Source organism: Engystomops pustulosus, chromosome 9 (genome assembly GCF_040894005.1).
Source record: "Engystomops pustulosus chromosome 9, aEngPut4.maternal, whole genome shotgun sequence".
NCBI classification, from domain to species: Eukaryota; Metazoa; Chordata; class Amphibia; order Anura; family Leptodactylidae; genus Engystomops; species Engystomops pustulosus.
Window position 1 is genome coordinate 31,862,148 of NC_092419.1, and position 20,385 is coordinate 31,882,532.

The following is a 20,385-nucleotide window of genomic DNA, read 5'->3' on the forward strand; positions in this document are numbered from 1 at the left end:
TCCTGGTGGTAGGTTTCCTTTAACCAACTGTTTTGGCTGGTTGTGCTTGAGAAAGTTTGTTCTCACTTAATTACTTTGCAGGATTTGCTTGCTGAAACGCAGAACTACTGGACTGAGATGCTGAGTTAAGTTCATTAGTTCTATGTTCTGTCGAGTAAATCTCCTAGACCCATCAGGGGGATTTATCAAATAACAATGCAACGCTCCCCGGCCTACGATGAAATCCACGCCCCTCCGCAATGCTGTAAATGTCAGGAGGCTTTGGTCTTCTGTTATCCTCGGGGGTCGGCTACTCTGGGGTACACTTGCAGAATAACTTGTACCTGTCCAGACCGCACCACCGCCAGGTACACCTCCTTCACACTCCTCCAGTCAAGTTTTTTCCATACTTCCAAGATGATCACCCAGTTCCTTCAGTATGTGTATCTGAAGCTTGTGAAAGTGGCCACCGAAACCGTTCTATTTTTCCGCTCACATAGACTTCACATTAGATATAAGGGACATTTATCAAAAGTGTCCAAAAACAGAACTGTCCTAGTTGCCCATGCCATCCAATCAGAGCTCAACTTTCATTTCCCCACAGCTGTTTATAAAACTAAAGCTGAGCTCTGATTGGTTGCCATGGGCATCTAGAACAGTTTTACCTCAGACACTTCTGATAAATCTCCCCCTATATGGTTTCATTTGACTTTTTTAGTAAAACCTGAAATTCCTAGAAACGTATGTGAAAGCACTGGCTCAATATACAGAGCAATAATCTCCGTCTAGACTTGAGTGTTATTACAGCGATATTAGGAGTCGATGACAGCTGCACGGTTGGAGCTTGCACTGAATCATCTGTTGCTTTTCTAGAATGAGAGTCGGAGGGCAGCGGGGACGCCTGCCAAGGTTTTTCCCTGCAGGGTTGAGGGTCATTGTTATCGTGGCTTTCAGGCTGGTGTTTGCTTAGCACATGCCTTAGTGAGGAGAGTCTCCTCCATTGGTCCAGTGCACTCCCGATGACGCCACAGGCCTGCGCTACTGGATGCTCCCAGGTGCACCGCCTCGCCCTGTCTGTAATGCAAAGCCTATGTAAAGCAACCTAAAGAGCCTAGAAAATGTCATGCCGTATATATATAACCTGTGTCTCAGACAGACCTGAAAATCTTTGCATGACAGGCCATCATCCAACATTTTGCGACTATTTTCTTTTTTCTTCTCGAATTTCCCTCTTTGCAGACATATCTGGCGGTACATCCGTGAAATCCATTTTTTAAACCGGAATATTGTGAACAAAATACTGAATACTTTTTAAAATAAAAAATTCTGGTGATGGGGGAGATAGTGTTGTTGAATTCCTTGGTACAACTGAACCGTGGAGTCTACTAGGCCCGATTAACGGCCTTAAGGTTGCGTTCACACACTGCGTTCAAATTGCATTTAGAAACGGTAAGGATGGTCTCCCCAAGCTCATGCATTTAGCATTTAACACTTGCCCTCGGGAATAAGCTATACGTGTTTTGCAGGCAAAACCAGTGTTTAGAGTTGACTGGACCCGAACTTTGGATCAGGCGTCTTCTGTTCGGCAGCTTTACGCCCCTAGCAACTAGGCATGGCTGTGATTGGCCAGGAGGATAGCTTGGTGGATACACCTGGCCAATCGCAGCCATGCCTAGTTGCTAGGAGAGTGAAGCTGCCCGATTTGGCTGTTCTGCGGCCCATCATGCAACACGTCCGGGTTACGCAGATCTGCGGAATGGACCACTCATCACTATCGGTGGTGTTTGTTCCTGTGCAGTAATCGGAGCTGTGTGATATAACGAGTCATGCATCTGTGGTCAGTTTTCTGTCCACTGGAAGCAATCAATGAAGTTTTTTTTAGAATGACAGCAAGCAGAGATCTAGAAAACTGTTAGGAATTGATACAGCAAGTATATCTGAAAATTGCATAACTTTTCATGATAGAAACAATAACCTTTATTTGCTGAGATGGGAATACCCCTTTTAATTGTAATACACCTGTTAACCGTGGCACATTAATAAGATGGCGCCATTGAATTATATGTGGTACTTAAAGATTTTTTTTTCGCAAATTGTTCTTTAGCCAACTCTTTAATGGACTCTAGACGATTTGAATGCCTTAAGAAAATCTAAAGACACTTACTCATAGATCCAGGAGACTGTGGTAACCTTCGGCCTCCTCCCTTCTAAAATGAGCTTTTACGATTATGCTATTGAGGCTGATGAGCTCCTGGGGGTGTTACCAGAGACCCTACTGCTCCAGCACCCCCCTTTCCTGATGTAACCTCACTGCAGCACAAGAAGTGGGAGGGGGACAGTGCTCTTGCACACTGTAACAGCCTGTGAAGCTACACCATGGAGGGCCTCTGGTAACACCCCACAGGAGGCCTTCGGGCTCATTAAAATATTTTTAAAAGTTGATTTTAGAAGGAAGACGGCCATGGATAACAAATATAAGCAGATTACCACAGTCACGGTGCCTGGATCTATGAGTAATGTCCCTGGTTCATCATAGCAGATTACCTTTAAATCCAATTGATACATTATTTATTGCGATTTACCAGATGTAGTATATTCAATGTGTAAATTGTACAGATGAAAAATCCCCGGAAATCCCTTGAGCGACAAATGATGGGGCCGCATCCTGAAGTTGTGATCTACAACGCTGCAGAAATGGCCGGCCTTCGTTCTGCTGGACAATGTCTGGTCTGTCTGGTTCGCAGCAGAGATGGTGAACGCCTTGTGTTTCCTGATCTATTTTTAATGACGTCTTCCTCTCCTCTGTAATATACAGTGTAGGGAGGATTATCAGTAACAACACATGTATCCAGCTACTGCACTGAAAAAGCTTGCTTCCCAAAAGCCCATCTATATGTGGCCACATTGTAACTTTATATAGTGCAGATTAACTATACTAATGTAGTTTCTACCCTCTCATGAGTACATCAGAACCGGTGTCCGCTTTCCCATACAATTCAAAGAAATCTAACATCAAAGTCAAACATGATAAACCAGGCACACTTTTTATCATAGATTTAGGCATGGTAACTGTGGTAATCTTCTTATATTTGTTATCCATGGCCTCCTTCCTTCTAATATCAACTTTTAAAATTATGCTAATGAACATGAAGTGCTCTTGGGAGTGTAACTGCAGATTCACAAGCTGTTACACTGTGAAAGAAGCACCCCCTCTTGAGATTACAGCAGGTAGAGGGAGGGGGAAGTGCTGAGTCCACCTTTCTTTTTTTCCGGCCTTCCTTCCTTGTTTCTGTAAATCTGCTTTCTGTCCCGTACTCCGCCAGAGAACTGATAAATCAAGGTAAATGTTCACATGGATAGGGTTAATCATTGGCCTCCTTATCTGCCTGAAGTGGACAGAGCTCCGAAGGCTTTCGGGCACACTGCTCACTGCTAGAGAAATAGCAGAAAAAAGGCACTGAGAAGGTGCTCTAATTAATGAACTGCTCTATTCATTTATGCAGTAAAAAAGTTTTTTAAAAAAAATCTTTGTTACTTAGTTACTTTTGGCAGAATATGCTAATTACAGAACATGTATGGAAGTACTACAACTTTTTATCTTTTTGACAGACCTCCAGTGACAGATTTCACCTTGCTCACGTGTAATCCTCTGCGTCTTGTTACCCTTGGAAAGCAAACCTCTTTGACCAAGTGTTGCATGTTCATAGCAGAGCCGGAAGGGATGGCTTTTTTCCCTAAAGTAGCTCTGTGTTTTGATTGGTGGGGGTTGATTGGGGTTGCACTTTGATCACAAATGGGTCAAGAAGGGTGAGCACTTTTTTTTGTTAAACTGTATTTATTGAGAGTTTTTCAATTTTATAAGCGAACAAGAGCCCAACATGGGGTCAGCAATACAAACCTTGGGACTGGGACCCACAGGACAGAGGGGTAAGGAAAGGATGGGGTATGGAAGAAAAAGGAAGGGATGAGTTCTATTGGATTACTAGGTTCCATTTAATTTGGTCAGCACTGTTTTATGGGTTTGTGACAACTAGTGATGGGTACACTTAAAAACTGGTTGCTATGTGCAAAATAGACTAATTAAAATTAAATTTGATACCTGAACCTGATCTTGTTCGTAGGTAATGGGGCTTATTTACCAAGGGTCGTGATGCACACTTTTATCAGACTTGCACTGGTTTTTAAGAAGTGTGTGAGGTGTGATTGTGGCGCAAGTGGGACTTTTATGTGGCGCAGCTGCGCTGGCTTCCATGTGACACAAATTAGGGGTGTGCTGTCGGACTGAGTGTGGGGTTTAACTTTTAAATTGTCTCGCATGCCCTATGTTAAAGGCGCATTACTAAAAGGATGGTGAACTCTGTCAGACCTGAGCGGGGAAGCGACACATGAGGGATATCAGGCATACGATCAGACGGACAATGCACTTTCTGGGAACGCACAGCGGCCGGAACACACAGAATGTATGGACAGTGGGGCTCATTTACTAAGGGTCCACGGGCAGCACAAACGTCGGACATTCTGACAATTAACGTTTTTGTGTCGCATTTTAAAGGGGATTGTGGCACGCGCCGGCTTTCATGCAACACAAATCGGGGGACGGACCTGAGCGGGAAAGCGACACATGCAGGAAATCGGGCGCATGATCTTGGTAAATCTCACTGGAGTCCATGATCTTCGGACAACTCACAATGGGGATCGCGCAAGGGGTGGGTTAGTAAATGTGCCCCATTGTGTGCTGGATACATAAATACAGGGTGGTGCAAGTACATTGTTTGCGATCAGTAGAGGATAATTTATTTGTAAGAAAATAAAGTTTTTCTTCAATTGTCTGCCAATTTTTATTGGATATTTTAACCCCGTCTCCACAGTGAAGTCATGCAGAATCCTATTCGCCTTTGAACGTTATCTCCTGATCTGTATAAGTGGACACAACGTATATAATGAGCCCCTTTTAGAGGACATGGCACACCACTTTCCAGTGACTACATTCTGGAATGATCCGATGTTCATTTGTAGACATTTGATAATCCCTCAGCTGGTCGCGGGAGCTGTGATTTCTCCATGTTCTGCGCTGGTTACATTGCTTCGTATTAGAGACTGGGAATAATCCGTGTCATCATGTAAATTGTGCAGCTGACGACTCTGCCGCCACATTTGTAAGTCAGATTTAAAAGGCTGAGGTGTGACACCTCATGGGACTTGCAAATTCGGTGACTTAATTTATTCATCAATCCTCCAGCAATTCTACATAGGGTGTGAATGCTGCGTAAGAGTGTATACAGAGCGACAACACACAAAGAAAAGCGTAGTCTCATCCACATGGAGTAGGAATGGAGAGACCCTTATGCTAAGAGTCCAGGAGGTGGAATCACAATGACATTTCTAGTTTGGGCTGGGAGGGCTTTTTTTTTTTTTTTTTTTTTTTTAAGGGTACTCTCCTTGTCTGGTGCTCCCAGGGGCCCGCGCATTGGTCCATCGGAGCCGTGCCCCTGTATGTTTACAGTCCACGGAAGCTCTGCTCAAACTACTTCTGGGCACTCCCATCCCTCACCATGTCCCAGTTCTGGAACAGGGGACCAGTTCTGGTGCCTGGAAGTAGTCCGAGCTGAGCTTTTGGGCACTGCTCCGATGGACCACGGCGCAGGATACCGGGAGCAGAGGACAAGGTGAGTACACATTTGTTTTCTTAAAGGGGTTGTCCAAGAGGGCTTTTTAAGTTGCTTAACAATCTGATAGGGGTTTATTAGGTCAATTTCTAATGATGGGTTCCCTGTGCTTTCCATACGCTATACATTGGACCTGTGTCTATGTATATATTCAACCTTCATCGCTTGCTCTACACGGAGTGTCTTCTACTGCTCAAAGAAATGTTCCTAAACAATTGCAAAGGTTATGGATCTTTAGTCAAGTTTATAGTCGAACGGTCTTTAGGCCCCTTTCCAATACAGGGTAACATCTGTAGGGTGCTGCCAGTAGTAGGGTGCTGGATGCTTGTTTTTGGATGAAAGTAATTGCTGAGTAAGTGGAAACTGCATCAAAGCTGCTCAAAGCAGAACTCCCAAGTCATGAAGCTTGTTCATCTGGGGCTCTGGTTCTCCCCTCCGGATACTTGGCACATTGCATTACTAAGCAGACACACCTTTTTGTATGTGTTTTAAGGGAAGGTTCACCTTTATCTGACAACCAGTGACGTCTATCCTGGGATCTGTGAGCTCCAAGCCCTCTGACACAACTTAGAGGTTGGTGTATACTCTACGTTACTTCCTATGACCGTACTTTATATTGTAACTTGTCGCCTCCAGAGCTTTAGCTTCACACGATTTTCAATCATTCCGGTCTAGTTTGTTCAGGACAGTGATTTCACCTCGGACACACCCCGGGTTAACCATGTGCATTTTGGCTAAATATGTCATTGGTCTCATTCCTTACTGAAGGTGGGGAAGCAGTCGCTCTGTCTGACATTCAGGTAATCTTGTTATCACACGGTCGGCATAGAACGGGTTTAAATGGCATATTTCTCTTTTATTCGCTTTTCTTGTAGGACAAGATGTAGTTGCATTTTTTTTTCTTTGTAGCTGCTTTTAGTTTTTATTGCTGTGTTTTACTTTTATTAAAAGGGTAAATTGAAGATAAATTGGGCTGAAATGTTAAAAATGATAAAGGGGAAACCATGATACCTGTGTAAATGGAGAAGCTTGATCGTATTGTTTTTGTGATGATCTAGAATTGATAGAGTTAATGCTTTCTCTTCCACCGTTATATTTCTGGTCCCCTGTTGTCCTCCCCTGTGATCTCTACGAGAAGTTGCTAAATTTTTCCAGTAATTGCCGTGCAATTACGGTATAATTATACCCGCAATATGACGGTCATGGTTGCAGTATAGTGTGGGCAAAGTTGCTGTTTTCCCAGTTAAAAACTTTTGGGCCTCCGTCAGTGTGAATATATATTGGAACTACCTTTTTTATAGTTATACCATGTAACATAGTCTGCTTTTATACTGCACTGTGATGGTACCTCAGGTCCCACATGTTTTGGACCGCACAATTTTCTGACCGATGTTGGGGTATAGACCCTTGTTTCATTGGGAACCTATAGGGGGCATGTTCCATTTCATCCATGCACAGTTGTATATGTTGGAGGTATAGTGTAAATAGGCCCTTGAGTGATCTGCTGTCATGGCTCTAGAATATATGTCCTTCTAAGGTCCTGGAAGGGCTCTTGTATACAGGTGTGTCCTGGGTTTTGCAGGCCAAAAGATCTTCTGGTGGGCCCAGGCACTAATATAATAATGGGCTTCAAAGGTCCTGCAAAAGGCAAACTAATTGAAGGCTACAACTCTGTCATGGAAGTTGAGACCCCACAATCATGTTATCAGGTTTTGTGATCCACCACTTCTATGAGGATTGCAGGGCCGGAGATCTCTCATCTCTACGGTATAAGCCAATGGAAACAAACCTATGGCTAGGGTGCCAGAGGAAACAATCGAGCCATCTCTGTGGGCACCCAGGCCATCACCCTAGCACAGAGTTTGCTATACAAGTTGAGTGATTTAAGGCCTCCTCCTCTAGTCCTGGATAGGCCAGGATGTGCTGTGCTCAGTGATATTTTAAAATAACTCTTCTTACACAAGGAGCAAGGAGGGGAGGACAGGGCTGGATTATAATTGGAGCTCCTGCACCACAATTCTTCCTGTTCAAGGGAATCCGAAATTCCCCTTCTTTGTTCAACCGTATTGATGTCCTCAAGACACCAATACGATGGAAAGCTACGGCAGAGGAACGAGCAAAAAGTTGCTGATTTTAAATTGCTGTGTCAGTAAGTTAGTGGGTTTTTGGCAGTAGTTAGGAAACTTGAATTCTAAAAGGTTCACCGTCACTGCTAGCGGCAATTTAAAACTTAGTTGGTGATTTGAGCCTTGGGACATGGGCCTCTCAAACCGCCCATGTTATTTATAATCATTACTACTAGACACTAAAACCTCCAATATAGAAAATTGTTACACGTTGTGTCTGTCAGACAGGCAGGGGAGGTTTCACCTTTTTAATTTCCATCTTTTCTTCAAGGTTGTATGATTTGGCTCACAATCACATGTTACATCGTACAAGTCATTGATTGTAAGGCGTGTGAATATTATGTGCAGTCCTTTCTCTATATGTGTGGAATGTGGGTTATGTAAGTCTGTACGTGAAGATACATGTTTCGAGAGGTAGGAAGAGCCCAATTGTTATTTGAGACTGTTGCGTAATGTTGCAGAGATCTGTGGTCGTTCCTGTTGTTAGTTACGGTGTGGATGGACAAGGTAAAATGGGATTGAAATGTTATATATTGGGTAAATATTGTTCTCGGCCTGAAATGTAAGTATTTTCTTGGTTGCTTCTTATGGTTTAGCAGGTAGACCATTTTATCCTCTTTTTGGTGACCGTTTTCGTGTGGGTGGGGATTGCTATTTTCATATGCAGGACTTTTCTCCCCACCCTTGTTTGTGCATAAATCCTACTGCTTCAGTTTGAGAAGAATGATTAACATGTATAAGTGAATTGTATTTGGATGTATTCATGGGACATTGTAGATGTCTAGTGCAAATGAGGGTTGATGACCTAATTATTAAACTTATATATGACATGGGAGGGGGTCTGACTGCAAACTGTAGTGGCCAAAGGTAACTGCAGTTTGGTTCCCACTGAAAGGAGTCGACCCCCAGAGGCAGCTACACGCGGCTGATCGGGGGCTGCCCATGTTAGGCCCTGCCAATCTTATTTTGATGGCCTGAATGATGACTAGATCATCAATATCCATGTGGAAAACCCCTACTTTTAGATAGATGACTGGCAGAACTCCTTAAAGACGTTGAGTTTTATCGAGAGAAGGAAACCACTGGGTGCTGGATTGATGGCCTTCCCGATAGTCCACAAAAAAACTAAACTAAAAGAGTTGTGCTGCTTGATGGCTTCTTGGCTAATGCGAGGTCTGATATCTGGCCCATGTAAGCAATGGTTCCAGATGGAGACTATCCCCTTAACGGTGTCATTTCCATGATGTTTTTTTGTACATGTATGTGAAATGTAGAGCTATATGATTTTGTTTTTATAATATTTTTAATTGAAATAATTGTTCATTATTGAGTTTTTCATATCTTCTCTATTTTCTTCTAGGTATTAAGCTAATCGTAAGGGAACGTTTTTATAAGAAGATTTTGCACAGGGTAAGTATGTTATGATGGGTCACAGTATGTTGTACTTGTGTGGACAATATATTGGTCTGATATTGATTGGTAGATCTCTGTGTATTTCATCTATTACTGTTTTTATCAAGAGTTTTGTGTGCATTGGACAGTCCATATGATAAGGAGATTAGATGTGGAGAGTCCATTGACGATAGCCTGATAACAAAAACTTGTCCTTCTGCCAGGACCCTTGATCCCCCATTCTCCTCAATGGTGGATGTCCCAATGATTGAACCCCAAGCTTGACACTTATTTTAAAGTTCAGTGTGAAGAATCCCTTTAAGGATTGCATAGTAATCCTTTATATCAATTTGATTAATTTGGCATGACTTCTTTAGTAAGAGGTGAAATAGTGGAGAGCTGGCCAAAAAGATAGTATAAGAACTAAAAGAGAAAGATGGGACATGTCCTATCTTTCCCTGGAATACGGCACCGTGCCCCATGTTTCTCTATGGAGAGGGGCTGGGGTGAGCGGCACTCTCCTCGGCGTCGACGTGTACCCACCGTACTATGCTACGGCAGGCAAACGTTAATGTGAATATAGCCTTACTCGCAGTATTCTAGATCTCTGCTTTCTGTCATTCAACAGGAAGTTTCGTTGTTTACTTCCTGTGGATAAAAAGTGGAAATTGATCCCTTGTCATGTGATGTCACGCAGGTACATGACTCGTAATATCACAGAATAATCGGAGGTTTGCGATGTAATGAGCCGTGCACCTGTGTGACACCACATGACCAGGGATGTAACGAGCCATGCACCTGTGTGACACCACATGACCAGGGATGTAACGAGCCATGCGCCTGTGTGACACCACATGACCAGGGATGTAACGAGCCATGCACCTGTGTGACACCACATGACCAGGGATGTAACGAGCCGTGCAACTGTGTGACATCACATGAGCAGGGATGTAACGAGCCGTGCAACTGTGTGACATCACATGACCAGGGATGTAACGAGCCGTGCAACTGTGTGACATCACATGACTAGGGATGTAATGAGCCATGCAACATGACCAGGGAAAGATTTCTTTCCACAGGAATTTAACTGTGAAACTTCCTATAGAATGACAGCAAGCAGAGATCTAGGAAACTGCAAGGAATCGATATAGAAAGTATCTGGTAAACTTGTATAACTTCTCATTATACAAACGATAATTATTTACTGATAGTGGACAACCCCTTTAAAGTCTGACTAAATCTTTGAGGTAAAACTTTCATGTAGGGAGTTCAGGGACTGGCTGTATATTACACTCTGCTCTTTTTTTACACTGCACTTTTACTGTTCTACTTTCTTTTTTTGGATTTGCTGTCAATGCCACAAAGCCTCGGCACAACTTTATATTTCCCATCCAGAGATGGAATAGTGGTTATTTATGAGAAGTAGGTTGTATAGTCTTGTTTGCCCTAATGTAATATGTAGAGATGGAAACGGCAAGAACAATAATAGGGGAGAGACTAAGTCACAAAATAAAGGAAAAATAATGTAACAGATACAAATATTTAGGATCGGCTGGAGTGTCCCTCTAAGTTGTGCTGATAGCATGTGCTGCTCATGTCCAATAGCACAGTTCCAGGTTAAATGACTGCACATTTGTACTCTCTTATACCCCTTTAAATATCTAGTATCCAGCAGATTCTGAAAGATTCTGAAAGATGTTTGTCTTGCAGGTAACTGCAGCCGCCAACAATGGCAACGACTCAGATCTCCAAAGATGAGCTGGAAGAGTTAAGGGAAGCTTTCTGTAAAGTTGGTGAGTAGTTATGTGTTCCAGTTTTTATCTTTGCCTCCTATTGTTATCGGAGTGTCCTGTTTTTTTCTATAGACCTCTCCTTGTGCAAATTGGAGAGCGGCTTCAGTAGCGCTTCACGTCTGATAACATTCCAAAGCGGAACGTTGTGTGACACCGAGGCCCTCAGCGAGAAGAAAGGGTGGCTGTGTCTGAACGTGTCCGACTCCAGCTGCTTTGTCCATGCTCTTTTATAGATGCCACATTGCATCAGTAGCTTCAGGAGAAGGGCCTTTTGACAAGTCCCTCCAGCAACCTGCTCTGGATGAGTGGACGCTGGCACAGCTACAGATTTAGACACAAGAAAGTTGATCCTAAGTTTTAAACGAGGGACTTGATGTCCGTGTTATGTAATGGGAGAGCTTCCTCGCTGCTCATTTCACTGGCTGGTAGTGGTTCTTCACTAGTTTAACCAGTAATGATATTGTACGTGTAAACATGTACACTGTAGATTCTCAGGTTGAATGCATGCGATGAGCTATACTTTCCTTCCTGACATGATAGGGCAAGTGAAAGTTAATAAGTAACATTTAACCCTCCACCAATTTGACTATACATTAGGCACAAATGGTCAACATACTTGGTGCCCCTTGTTCTGCTCCGGATGCCTCTGTTGCTTAATTCATCTCCCCGTTGTTTATCTGATAACGGTCCAATTAATGTACTTGTGCAAAGAGGGATGTCTGTGACGTAGACAAGTCAGTAGCCATTTTTGAGGGATTCCCAACAGCGTGGGTACCGGGCGCTACAGAGGCACCAGCTATGATGACCATAATGCCTTACATGCTGTTGAACTTCTTTGGTCGATAGAGTATTGTCCAGACTAGTAGAATATGTTTTTAGGTAGATGAAGCTACTGTTATCTTTGCCTTTGCTCTCGCCAATGGTTTGCACAGATTTGTTGGTGGCACTGGATCGGGGTGTTGTGGGAACTGGCAGTCATTGGTCACTTCAACAAGTTTAAAGCTAAGTGTCTTGGTGCTTACCTTGTGCCATGATATTTTCTAGTTGTTTAAAGATCTTACCATAAATTGGTTCCTGTGTCACGTCCTGACTGTTGACCGGTGATGCCAACTTTTGTCCCTTTCTGTTTCTATTGCTGCAATCTGGTTAAGCCCTGGCTATGAGCTTTCCTACCTCTTAGTTCAACTTCAGCAATTAGTGCTTTAATGGTAAAGACATGAACTCCCAAAGATTCCACACCGTATGATGGCATGTGCCAGCTCCACTATTAATGGTCTACTCCTTGGCGTGCTCCACTATTAAAGGTCTACCCTGGGGGTCTCCACTATTTTAGGTCTGCTCTTGGGTTCTCCAGTACTATACTTGTACCCTGGGGGAGCCTCCACTGTTATACGCCTGCTTTTGGGGTTTCTACTTTTATACATCTGCTATGGGAAGGGGGAAGGCAGTATTTGTAGTCTGTTTTGGGGTTTTGTATTAGTTATTGTACAAATACAGTATTGGGTTCCTGGGGTGTCATTTTGTGCAGTGCTGTGTTGTTTGCCTCTTCTAGGGTCCTGGTTTCTGGCATGGTCCCTTGAAGTTGTGCAGTATAACAATGCAGCCCTCGGACTGATAAATATTTTATACCCGGCTTTAAAATAATTTTGAGTTGTTGTGGTCTTTGCAAGAACTTACTAAGAACTTGTGTAGACCATAAGATCTCATAGGAACCCATACATATAGGTGAACGAATACCCAAACCTCTTTACCATGTATGGACATTTTCCCTTCTGAAAATCACAATTGGTGACTCCATTACCTGTGGTGCTTTATATGACTGTTTTTAGCAAGTTTTGGCAGCGTTTGGGTGAGTCACTGAGTAACAATTCAGTGATTTCCTGTATAAAGTCAATGAACGGATCATTATGGTGCTGCTTGTGCATAGGAAATTCATTCACAGCACAAACAGTATTCAGGCGGCCTCCATTGTCCTCACACACAGTGCGGGTGTAACGCGAGACCAACACAACATAACCGAAAACACATGCACACAGTTACTTGGTCTGTGGCAGGAATCTGTCATATCAAGGCACCAGGACACGCTCAGAGTTTACTCGCTGGAATGTTTATTCAATAGTTCTAAAAGAATTTGGGCTTTTGTTTATTGGGCTCCATCAAGAATGTTCTATTATATAGAAATACATACCTATACTGCCAAAAATGTATATCCAGAAGAGATCTAAAAAATGTACTAATTTGTACTAATTCCATGTTTATCCCTTACTGGATGCCCTCTGTAATGAGGTCTGATATTCAGCTAGACACTGTAGGGTAGACATTGTTGGGTATTGTCCCTGGAGATCTTTATAACCATACCTTTGTGTGTGGTGTTAGTAGCAGCAGGACCACTGTGAAAAGCATGCGTACTCTTACGCGCGCAAGCTGTAAATGGAGCCCTGGGGGAGTCTGCTGCGTTTTTGATTTCTGTACTGCAGCCCAGCCTTCCCCTTTGCTTTAATATCTAAACAGAAGTAGGCGACTGCTCTTACTCAGAGTACAGGGGAGGGGCTATGGTAAAAAAAATGCTGGCATTTTAATCAATTTTGTATAAAGAATTAGGACACTATGTGGCACTGATCCATAACGGTTGGTGGAGACGAGCTTCTAGGATGTCTCCCATACACTGCACACCGAAAGCAGAGGGTAATCTGCTGTAATTATGTTACTCAAAAGAGATATTATAGAGAAGTAGTGATCAGTATTGATATATTTATTTTATATATAGCGCACACAGATTACACAGCGCTGCACAGAGCTTGCCATATCAGTCCCTGTCCCCATGCGGCTCACAATCTAATCAACCTACCAGTATGTTTTGGAGTGTGGGAGGAAACCGGAGGACCCGGAGGAAACCCCACACAAACACGGAGAGAACATACAAACTCTTTGCAGATGTTGACACTAGGACTTGAACCCAGGTCCCCAGCGCTGAAAAGCTGTAATGCTAACCACTGAGCCACCATGCTACTTACAGTCAGTCCAGTTCAGCAGCATAAAAGTCAGTTTAGAAAGTGGAAGAGGAAGAGACCGAGAGCCTGCTAAGCGGTGAAAGAAGCAGTCCTGATTAATTTATTAGAGTATTTTGGGTTCTACTACAGGCTACAGGCAGTCCCGGGTTACGTACAAGAGAGGTTCTGTAGGTTTGTTCTTAAGTTGAATTTGTATAGTTTATAATTGTAATCCCAATCAAATTTTTTTTGGTCTTGGATTTAAAAAATGTAGAATTGTCATCAGAACCAGAATTAACAAAAAAAAAGCTTAATTGCAGACACCTCTGATAACTGTTATATCTGTTTATAGTCGCCTAGGACTAAAGTACAGTAAACTACCAACATCCAGAGGTCCCTTTGTAACTAGGGGTCGTATGTAAGTCGAGTGTTCTGTATTATAATTTCTATGTGATCAGCAGGTTAAGCAGAGTAACACCTAGTATTTGGATGTGCAAGTGTTTGCTACCTGAACGATGAGGAATGTCGGTGAATGTCCAAGTTCTTCTGTTCAGTCCCTGCCATCTGGATCAGCGCTCAGGAGTCTGTTAGTAATCCGCATGATGGCACCGCGCCTACCAGTAATGTTCCAACAATGACTGAAGGAAGCAACAATTCTTTAGCAGCTGCAGAAATGATATTTTCCTGCCCTACATCTATGTGGCATTTTGTGGATTTTTTTTTTTAGATATATTTGTGTGTGCATGTATACGAGTAATAATATATATATACTCATACTGTATTGATACTCATTGGTAATATGTTATATGTAAATTAAAATATTGCTTAGCTTTGGTGAAGGCCCCATGTGCGCCTTTCATTGGAGTCCTATATTGTATAGACAGTGATGGAAGTCATCCATAAAATACTTTTTATGTATAAGATCCAATAAATCTCACATTACATATATGTATTGCACCGCATGCCGACATGTAACATGGCAAAATAGTAATGGCCTCTACTATACAGCGGAACTGGACCCTCTTGGGTTGCAGGAAAGTTCAATTCTATGGAAATGTTGAGAAAATTTCTTTTAGTTTTCTGTGGTAAAATCTTTTCAAATCTTTATTTTAATACATTAACATGTCCTACAATGAATACATTAATGGCTGACGCGTTTCGGGCCCACAGAAACAAGCCTTTATCTTTACTGCCAAGAGTAAGGTCTCGTTTCTGTTTGCTTGAAACGCCTGAGCCATTTTCTGTAGTATTTGTATGGACTTTTATTGTATCGCAATAAAGATTTTACCATAGTGTTGGAAGATTTTTTTCAATTTATTTTACAACCCCAATTGTGTCTGGAGCAGAGTAGCTCCATATATAAACCATGCAGCATATACAGGGGCTTATTTACTAAGGGTCCGCACTTTCGTCGGTTTATCCGATGTTTTCTCGATTTGCACCGCTGTGACAGATATTTAACTGGGGATTGTGTCACACGCGATCGGATTGTGGCGCAGCGGCACCAGCTTTCATGCGACAAATCTGGGGGCGGACCGTTGGACGATCCGACAGAGTCGGACTGAGCGCGGGATTTAACTTTCAAATTGTGTTGCAAGATCAAGCACTTACATGCACCAGGGAGAAGAAGGTGAACTCCGGCGGATATGAGCGGGGAAGCGACACATGCAGGATATCGGGCGCACGATCATAGAGAATCGCAGAAAAATGCATTATCAGTCGACAACGCACTTTCTTGAACTCCGCAGGACCAGGTAAGTAAATGTGCCTCATAGGGTACATTTATAGCGACACGTGGAGGTTGTACTGGTTTGATATACCTATACAAATGACATTTAAGGAGTAGTCGTTGGTTCTAGTGATCCATGCATGAGCGACATGTTGGTAGATCACATGGTGAGCCTATTACTCTGCATCGGGAAGAGCGGTCGGCAGTGATGGATGTACAAGTCTTCCCATGTCCTAGTCATCCAATCCTTCTATAATGGAAGGGCACATGTTCTGCAGGGGATTATACCTTATGCATTATATATGTAATATTTGCAGACACAAGAATAGCGCCGTCTAAAACCATATGTCATTATTTAGCATCGGAGCCCATTAATGTTTAATGCGAGCGTTCACGGCAGGATGAACATCCAGATCTCTAATGAGAACATTGCCGTAGCCAAATAACAATTTAGTGGAGACATTTTGTAGGACGACAACTTTTTCCCTGGAAAAATCATTACCAGCGTTTTGTCCTAATATTTATTTACATAATGTATTCCGCACATTGCTGAATCAGGCACGGGAGGAACATCTTTTTATGGAAGTTTTCCTCACATCCTGTTGTTTCTGGCTATTTCTAGTAAGTAGGAAGAGGAAGCCAAGCCATGACCCTTACACCACCTGTATCAGCCCCCTTCAGGCTAGTTTGACACTTAACCCTGTCTGTACATGTAATGATTTTAGCACGGCACCCAACGTGTGACTCTGCTTTGGGTGTTTAGATTTTTGGGGAATGAAAAGAGGAGGCAAAATATTTTTCCAGACAAGGAACATGTGTTTGCATTCAGGAAGGCACATGGGTGACCCGGTGTAAAACTTCTTTCCTCCTATAGCGTTGAGGGGTCTAGTTACGGAGTAATGTAGAATAAACAAACTTTCTCTGAGCCGTTCACGGACTTCGGATTGACTCTAGTCTACTGACTTCATCTTATGTTTATGCTATGTGTCTGAACCACTTAGAAGCCTCCAGGTGCAATATTTTAGTGGCCCCAAACTGATGACTTAATAATAATAATTCATTATTTATATAGCGCCTACAGAGCTGCAGCGCTGCACAAAGCATGACAAATTATTCCCTGTCCCCATGGGGCTCACAATCTAAACAACCTAACAGTATGTTTTGGAGTGTGGGAGGAAACCAGAGGACCCGGAGGAAACCCACGCAAACACGGAGAGAACATACAAACTCTTTGCAGATGTTGAACTGGGTGGGATTCGAACCCAGGACCCCAGCACTCCAAGGCAGAAGTGCTACCCACTCAGCCACCATGCCACCCTACTTTGTCTTTAAAGGGGCTCATCTCAGATAGTGACTGGTGGGGGTTGGTGGTGATAACAAGGTTCTCACAGTCCCTTGTGTCGGCTGAGTTATATTGTGCATGCTCCTTTGCTTTTCTGGCACTAACACAATTGCTGTGTAAGTGGAGCTATAGTAAACCATCTTCATCATGGCAAACCATTCACACATTGCACTGAGGTACAGCCACCATCTTATTGATGCATTGTATCGCTAGAATGTATACTTAAAGGGGTTGTCCACTTTCAGCAAATAATTGATATTGTTTGTGTAATTAAAATTTATACAATTTTCAACTTTTTGTCAATATTTCATGGTTTTCTAGATCTCTGCTTGCTGTCGTTCTATAGGACGCCTCTATATTTCCTGTGGATATAAATCTGTCCATAGTGATGTGATGGACACCCAGGTCCAGGAGCTGATATTATCACAGAGAGTAATCGGAGACGGGTGACACCACCGTGTGCACCTGTGTGACCATCACATGACCATAGAACAATCTACTACATGTATTTGGTATTGGAGTGTAAAAGCCTATTTATAGTACAAATTAGCTTTAACTTTTATTGCATTGACTAAAAATAGATACAAATTTGAAGTCGGCACAAATTTTTTTTTTTTGACCATTTTTATCACTATAAAACTTAATTACGGATGCTTAGCTGATTTTGATTTGAGAAGGGGTTAATAGACGCCAGTAGCCGGTTTCTTGTTGTATTATCTGCTGGCTGATGTGGATAAGTGATATGCATGGCAGAGAGATAAGGATGACAGCTGTGTCACATGGTTGTGTTGTGACTCGAAGATGAACAGAGGGCGCTCCTCCTGACGGCTGCAGCTGTGAGCTTGGAGATTATAGAGATGTATCATAAGTGGCTATAATACTGGTATCCATTTCACATAGTTACATGATATGATATGTAATTAATGGAATAGCTAGAAATCTGTTTACTGATATAATTTATTACTGATGTATACAGTATTATGTAGTTTGCATTAAATTTTGTTGCTTTTAAATTGCCTGCTTTAACTACATGAATGGTGACTGTATGAGCATATATGTACTTTAGAAACTATATTGGCATATGTGTACTGCAGGGATAGGGACTGTAGTAAGAGATATGTACTGCAGGGACAGGGACTGTAGTAATGTATGTACTGCAGGGATAGGGACTGTAGTAATGTGTGTGTAAGGCAGGGATAGGGACTGTAGTAATGAATGTACTGCAGGGATAGGGACTGTAGTAATGAATGTACTGCAGGGATAGGGACTGTAGTAATGTGTGTGTAAGGCAGCGATAGGGACTGTAGTAATGTGTGTGTAAGGCAGCGATAGGGACTGTATAATTCATTCTCTTCTCATCTTTTGTGTTTGTTCCGGTTGTAGATCTGGACAGCAATGGATACATATCAGATTATGAGCTCCATGATCTATTTAAGGAAGCCAACCTTCCTCTTCCCGGATACAAAGTGCGAGAGATCATCCAGAAGCTGATGACTGACGGCGATAAGAACAAAGATGGAAAGATCGGCTTTGAAGAGTTTGTTTTTGTGAGTATGACACGTCCCATACATTGTGCTGTCATTGTCACCCGCTGTGGCTTTAAGAATTGCCAGAAAACAGATCATTGTGCTTTACTCAGCATCTCCCTCCTGTTTGTCTGGTTACAGGAAGTCTGACCCGGCTGTTATTAGGATTTGTATTCTGGGTACATAGAGAGTATGGTGGAAGACCATACATGGTCACCTATAAGTGCATAGGTCAGTGTCCTACCCAGGGTGCAGGCGTCTCCCTACCCAATGGATGCCTGGACCGCCCCTTTAAACTGATGCAATCTCTACCTACTGAAAACATATCCGATACACAAGGTCCTGTCCTCTTCTGTGTTGTGGTTACTCTTGACGCCTGATGGGATGTGTCCATAATCTTACAGGACATTTATTTTCTGGGTTAGTAAACCTTGCAGGAGATCTGTAGCGCGGCCAAGTTTTCAGTCTTAGAAAGCTGTAACTCTTTACCTTCAGGGCTGATACCAGGTTGTTGATGGTCGAAAACAAATTGTAATAATTCATCCATAGCGTAAATTCACAAGAAGCTGTATGTCAACTTTTTGGACTTTGTTAGCCAAAGGACTTCATCGACGACTTATAGGATGAAGACTGAGACTATATATAAAGACTAAGGGGGACTTTCGGTCCCCTGCTCTTTGGGGGGTGGGGAGAGTTATGGTACTAGAAGTAGGACTTTCCCCATCCTATTATCTTACATTTATAACTCCTCCTGTGGTTAGGGGGGGGGTTACCAGTAATTAAAGTAAAAACCCCTTCTATAAATAAAAACCAAGAACGTTTGAAAATTCATTAAAGGAAACCTTCCATCAAAATCATGATAAACCAAGGATACAAACTCATAGATCCAGGCGCTGTGACTGTGGTAATATTCTTTTATTTGTTATCCATGGCCTCCTTCCTTCTAAAGTCAACTTTTAAAATTATGCTAATGAACCAGATGGGCTCTAGGGACGGTCCCAAAGCCCCTCCGTACTGTAGCTGCACAGGCTAGGGGTAGACAGTGTTGCAGCCTCTGAAGCTCTGGTAACACTCCTAGGAGCCCTTCTGGTTCATTAGCATAATTTTAAAGTTGATATAGAAGGAAGGAGGCCATGGTCAACAAATATAAGATGATTACTACAGTTACAGTGCCCGGGTCAAGTGAGTAAGTATTTGACCCTAAAGCTTTTGTGTGTTTGTGTATTTTGTTATAACACCTATTCATCATTTGTACCCTCACACTTGGTGAATTTGTTGCCTTTACGTGTTTTCTTTTTCTCTTACAGCTTCATTATTTTTTGTATTTTTTCCTTTTGGATTATTTATTCTGTTCCTCTCCTATTGGCTTTGAGTTCTGGGAAACCTTGTAAGTTGCATGTGATGCCCTTGTAGTCCGCACCATCACCTGTTTGTGTTATTTTGCACATTGAGCACTTCTTGACGTGTATTCTCATCCTGGAGATTGGTGAAATCATCCATGGTTCAGATTCAGGTTTTCAGCCGCAGTAACCCTACGTTAAACATATTGCACCCCGTTACACGCATATATATCGCCTGCAGTGGTTGTAACTGAAAATATTTTTTTATTCCCACTTATTAAAGGAAAATCCGTCATGATAACCTAGGGACACTTACTCACAGATCCAAACACTGTTAGTGTGGAAATCTTCTTAAATTTGTTATCCATGGCCGCCTTCCTTCTAAAATCAACTATTATAATTATGCTAATGAGCCAGATGGGCTCCTAGGGGGTTCCAGAAGGGTCAGAGACATCAGGAGGAGAGCCTAGAGACGAGGTAGAAGCAGTTTATCATCTTGAAT

General features: G+C 42.5%; 1 protein-coding gene across 2 annotated transcripts in view; it reads left to right on the forward strand.

Moving 5' to 3' along the window:
- PLS3 (plastin 3) overlaps window positions 1-20,385 on the forward strand; it is a 51,734-nt gene that overhangs the window by 13,165 nt on the left and 18,184 nt on the right. For both annotated transcript variants that reach the window (XM_072125946.1, XM_072125947.1), the window contains exons 2-4: window positions 9,132-9,181; window positions 10,874-10,956; window positions 18,401-18,564. In XM_072125946.1, coding sequence (XP_071982047.1) covers window positions 10,893-10,956; window positions 18,401-18,564 — 228 coding nt within the window. In that variant the 5' untranslated portion in view covers window positions 9,132-9,181; window positions 10,874-10,892. The remainder of the gene's footprint in view (window positions 1-9,131; window positions 9,182-10,873; window positions 10,957-18,400; window positions 18,565-20,385) is intronic.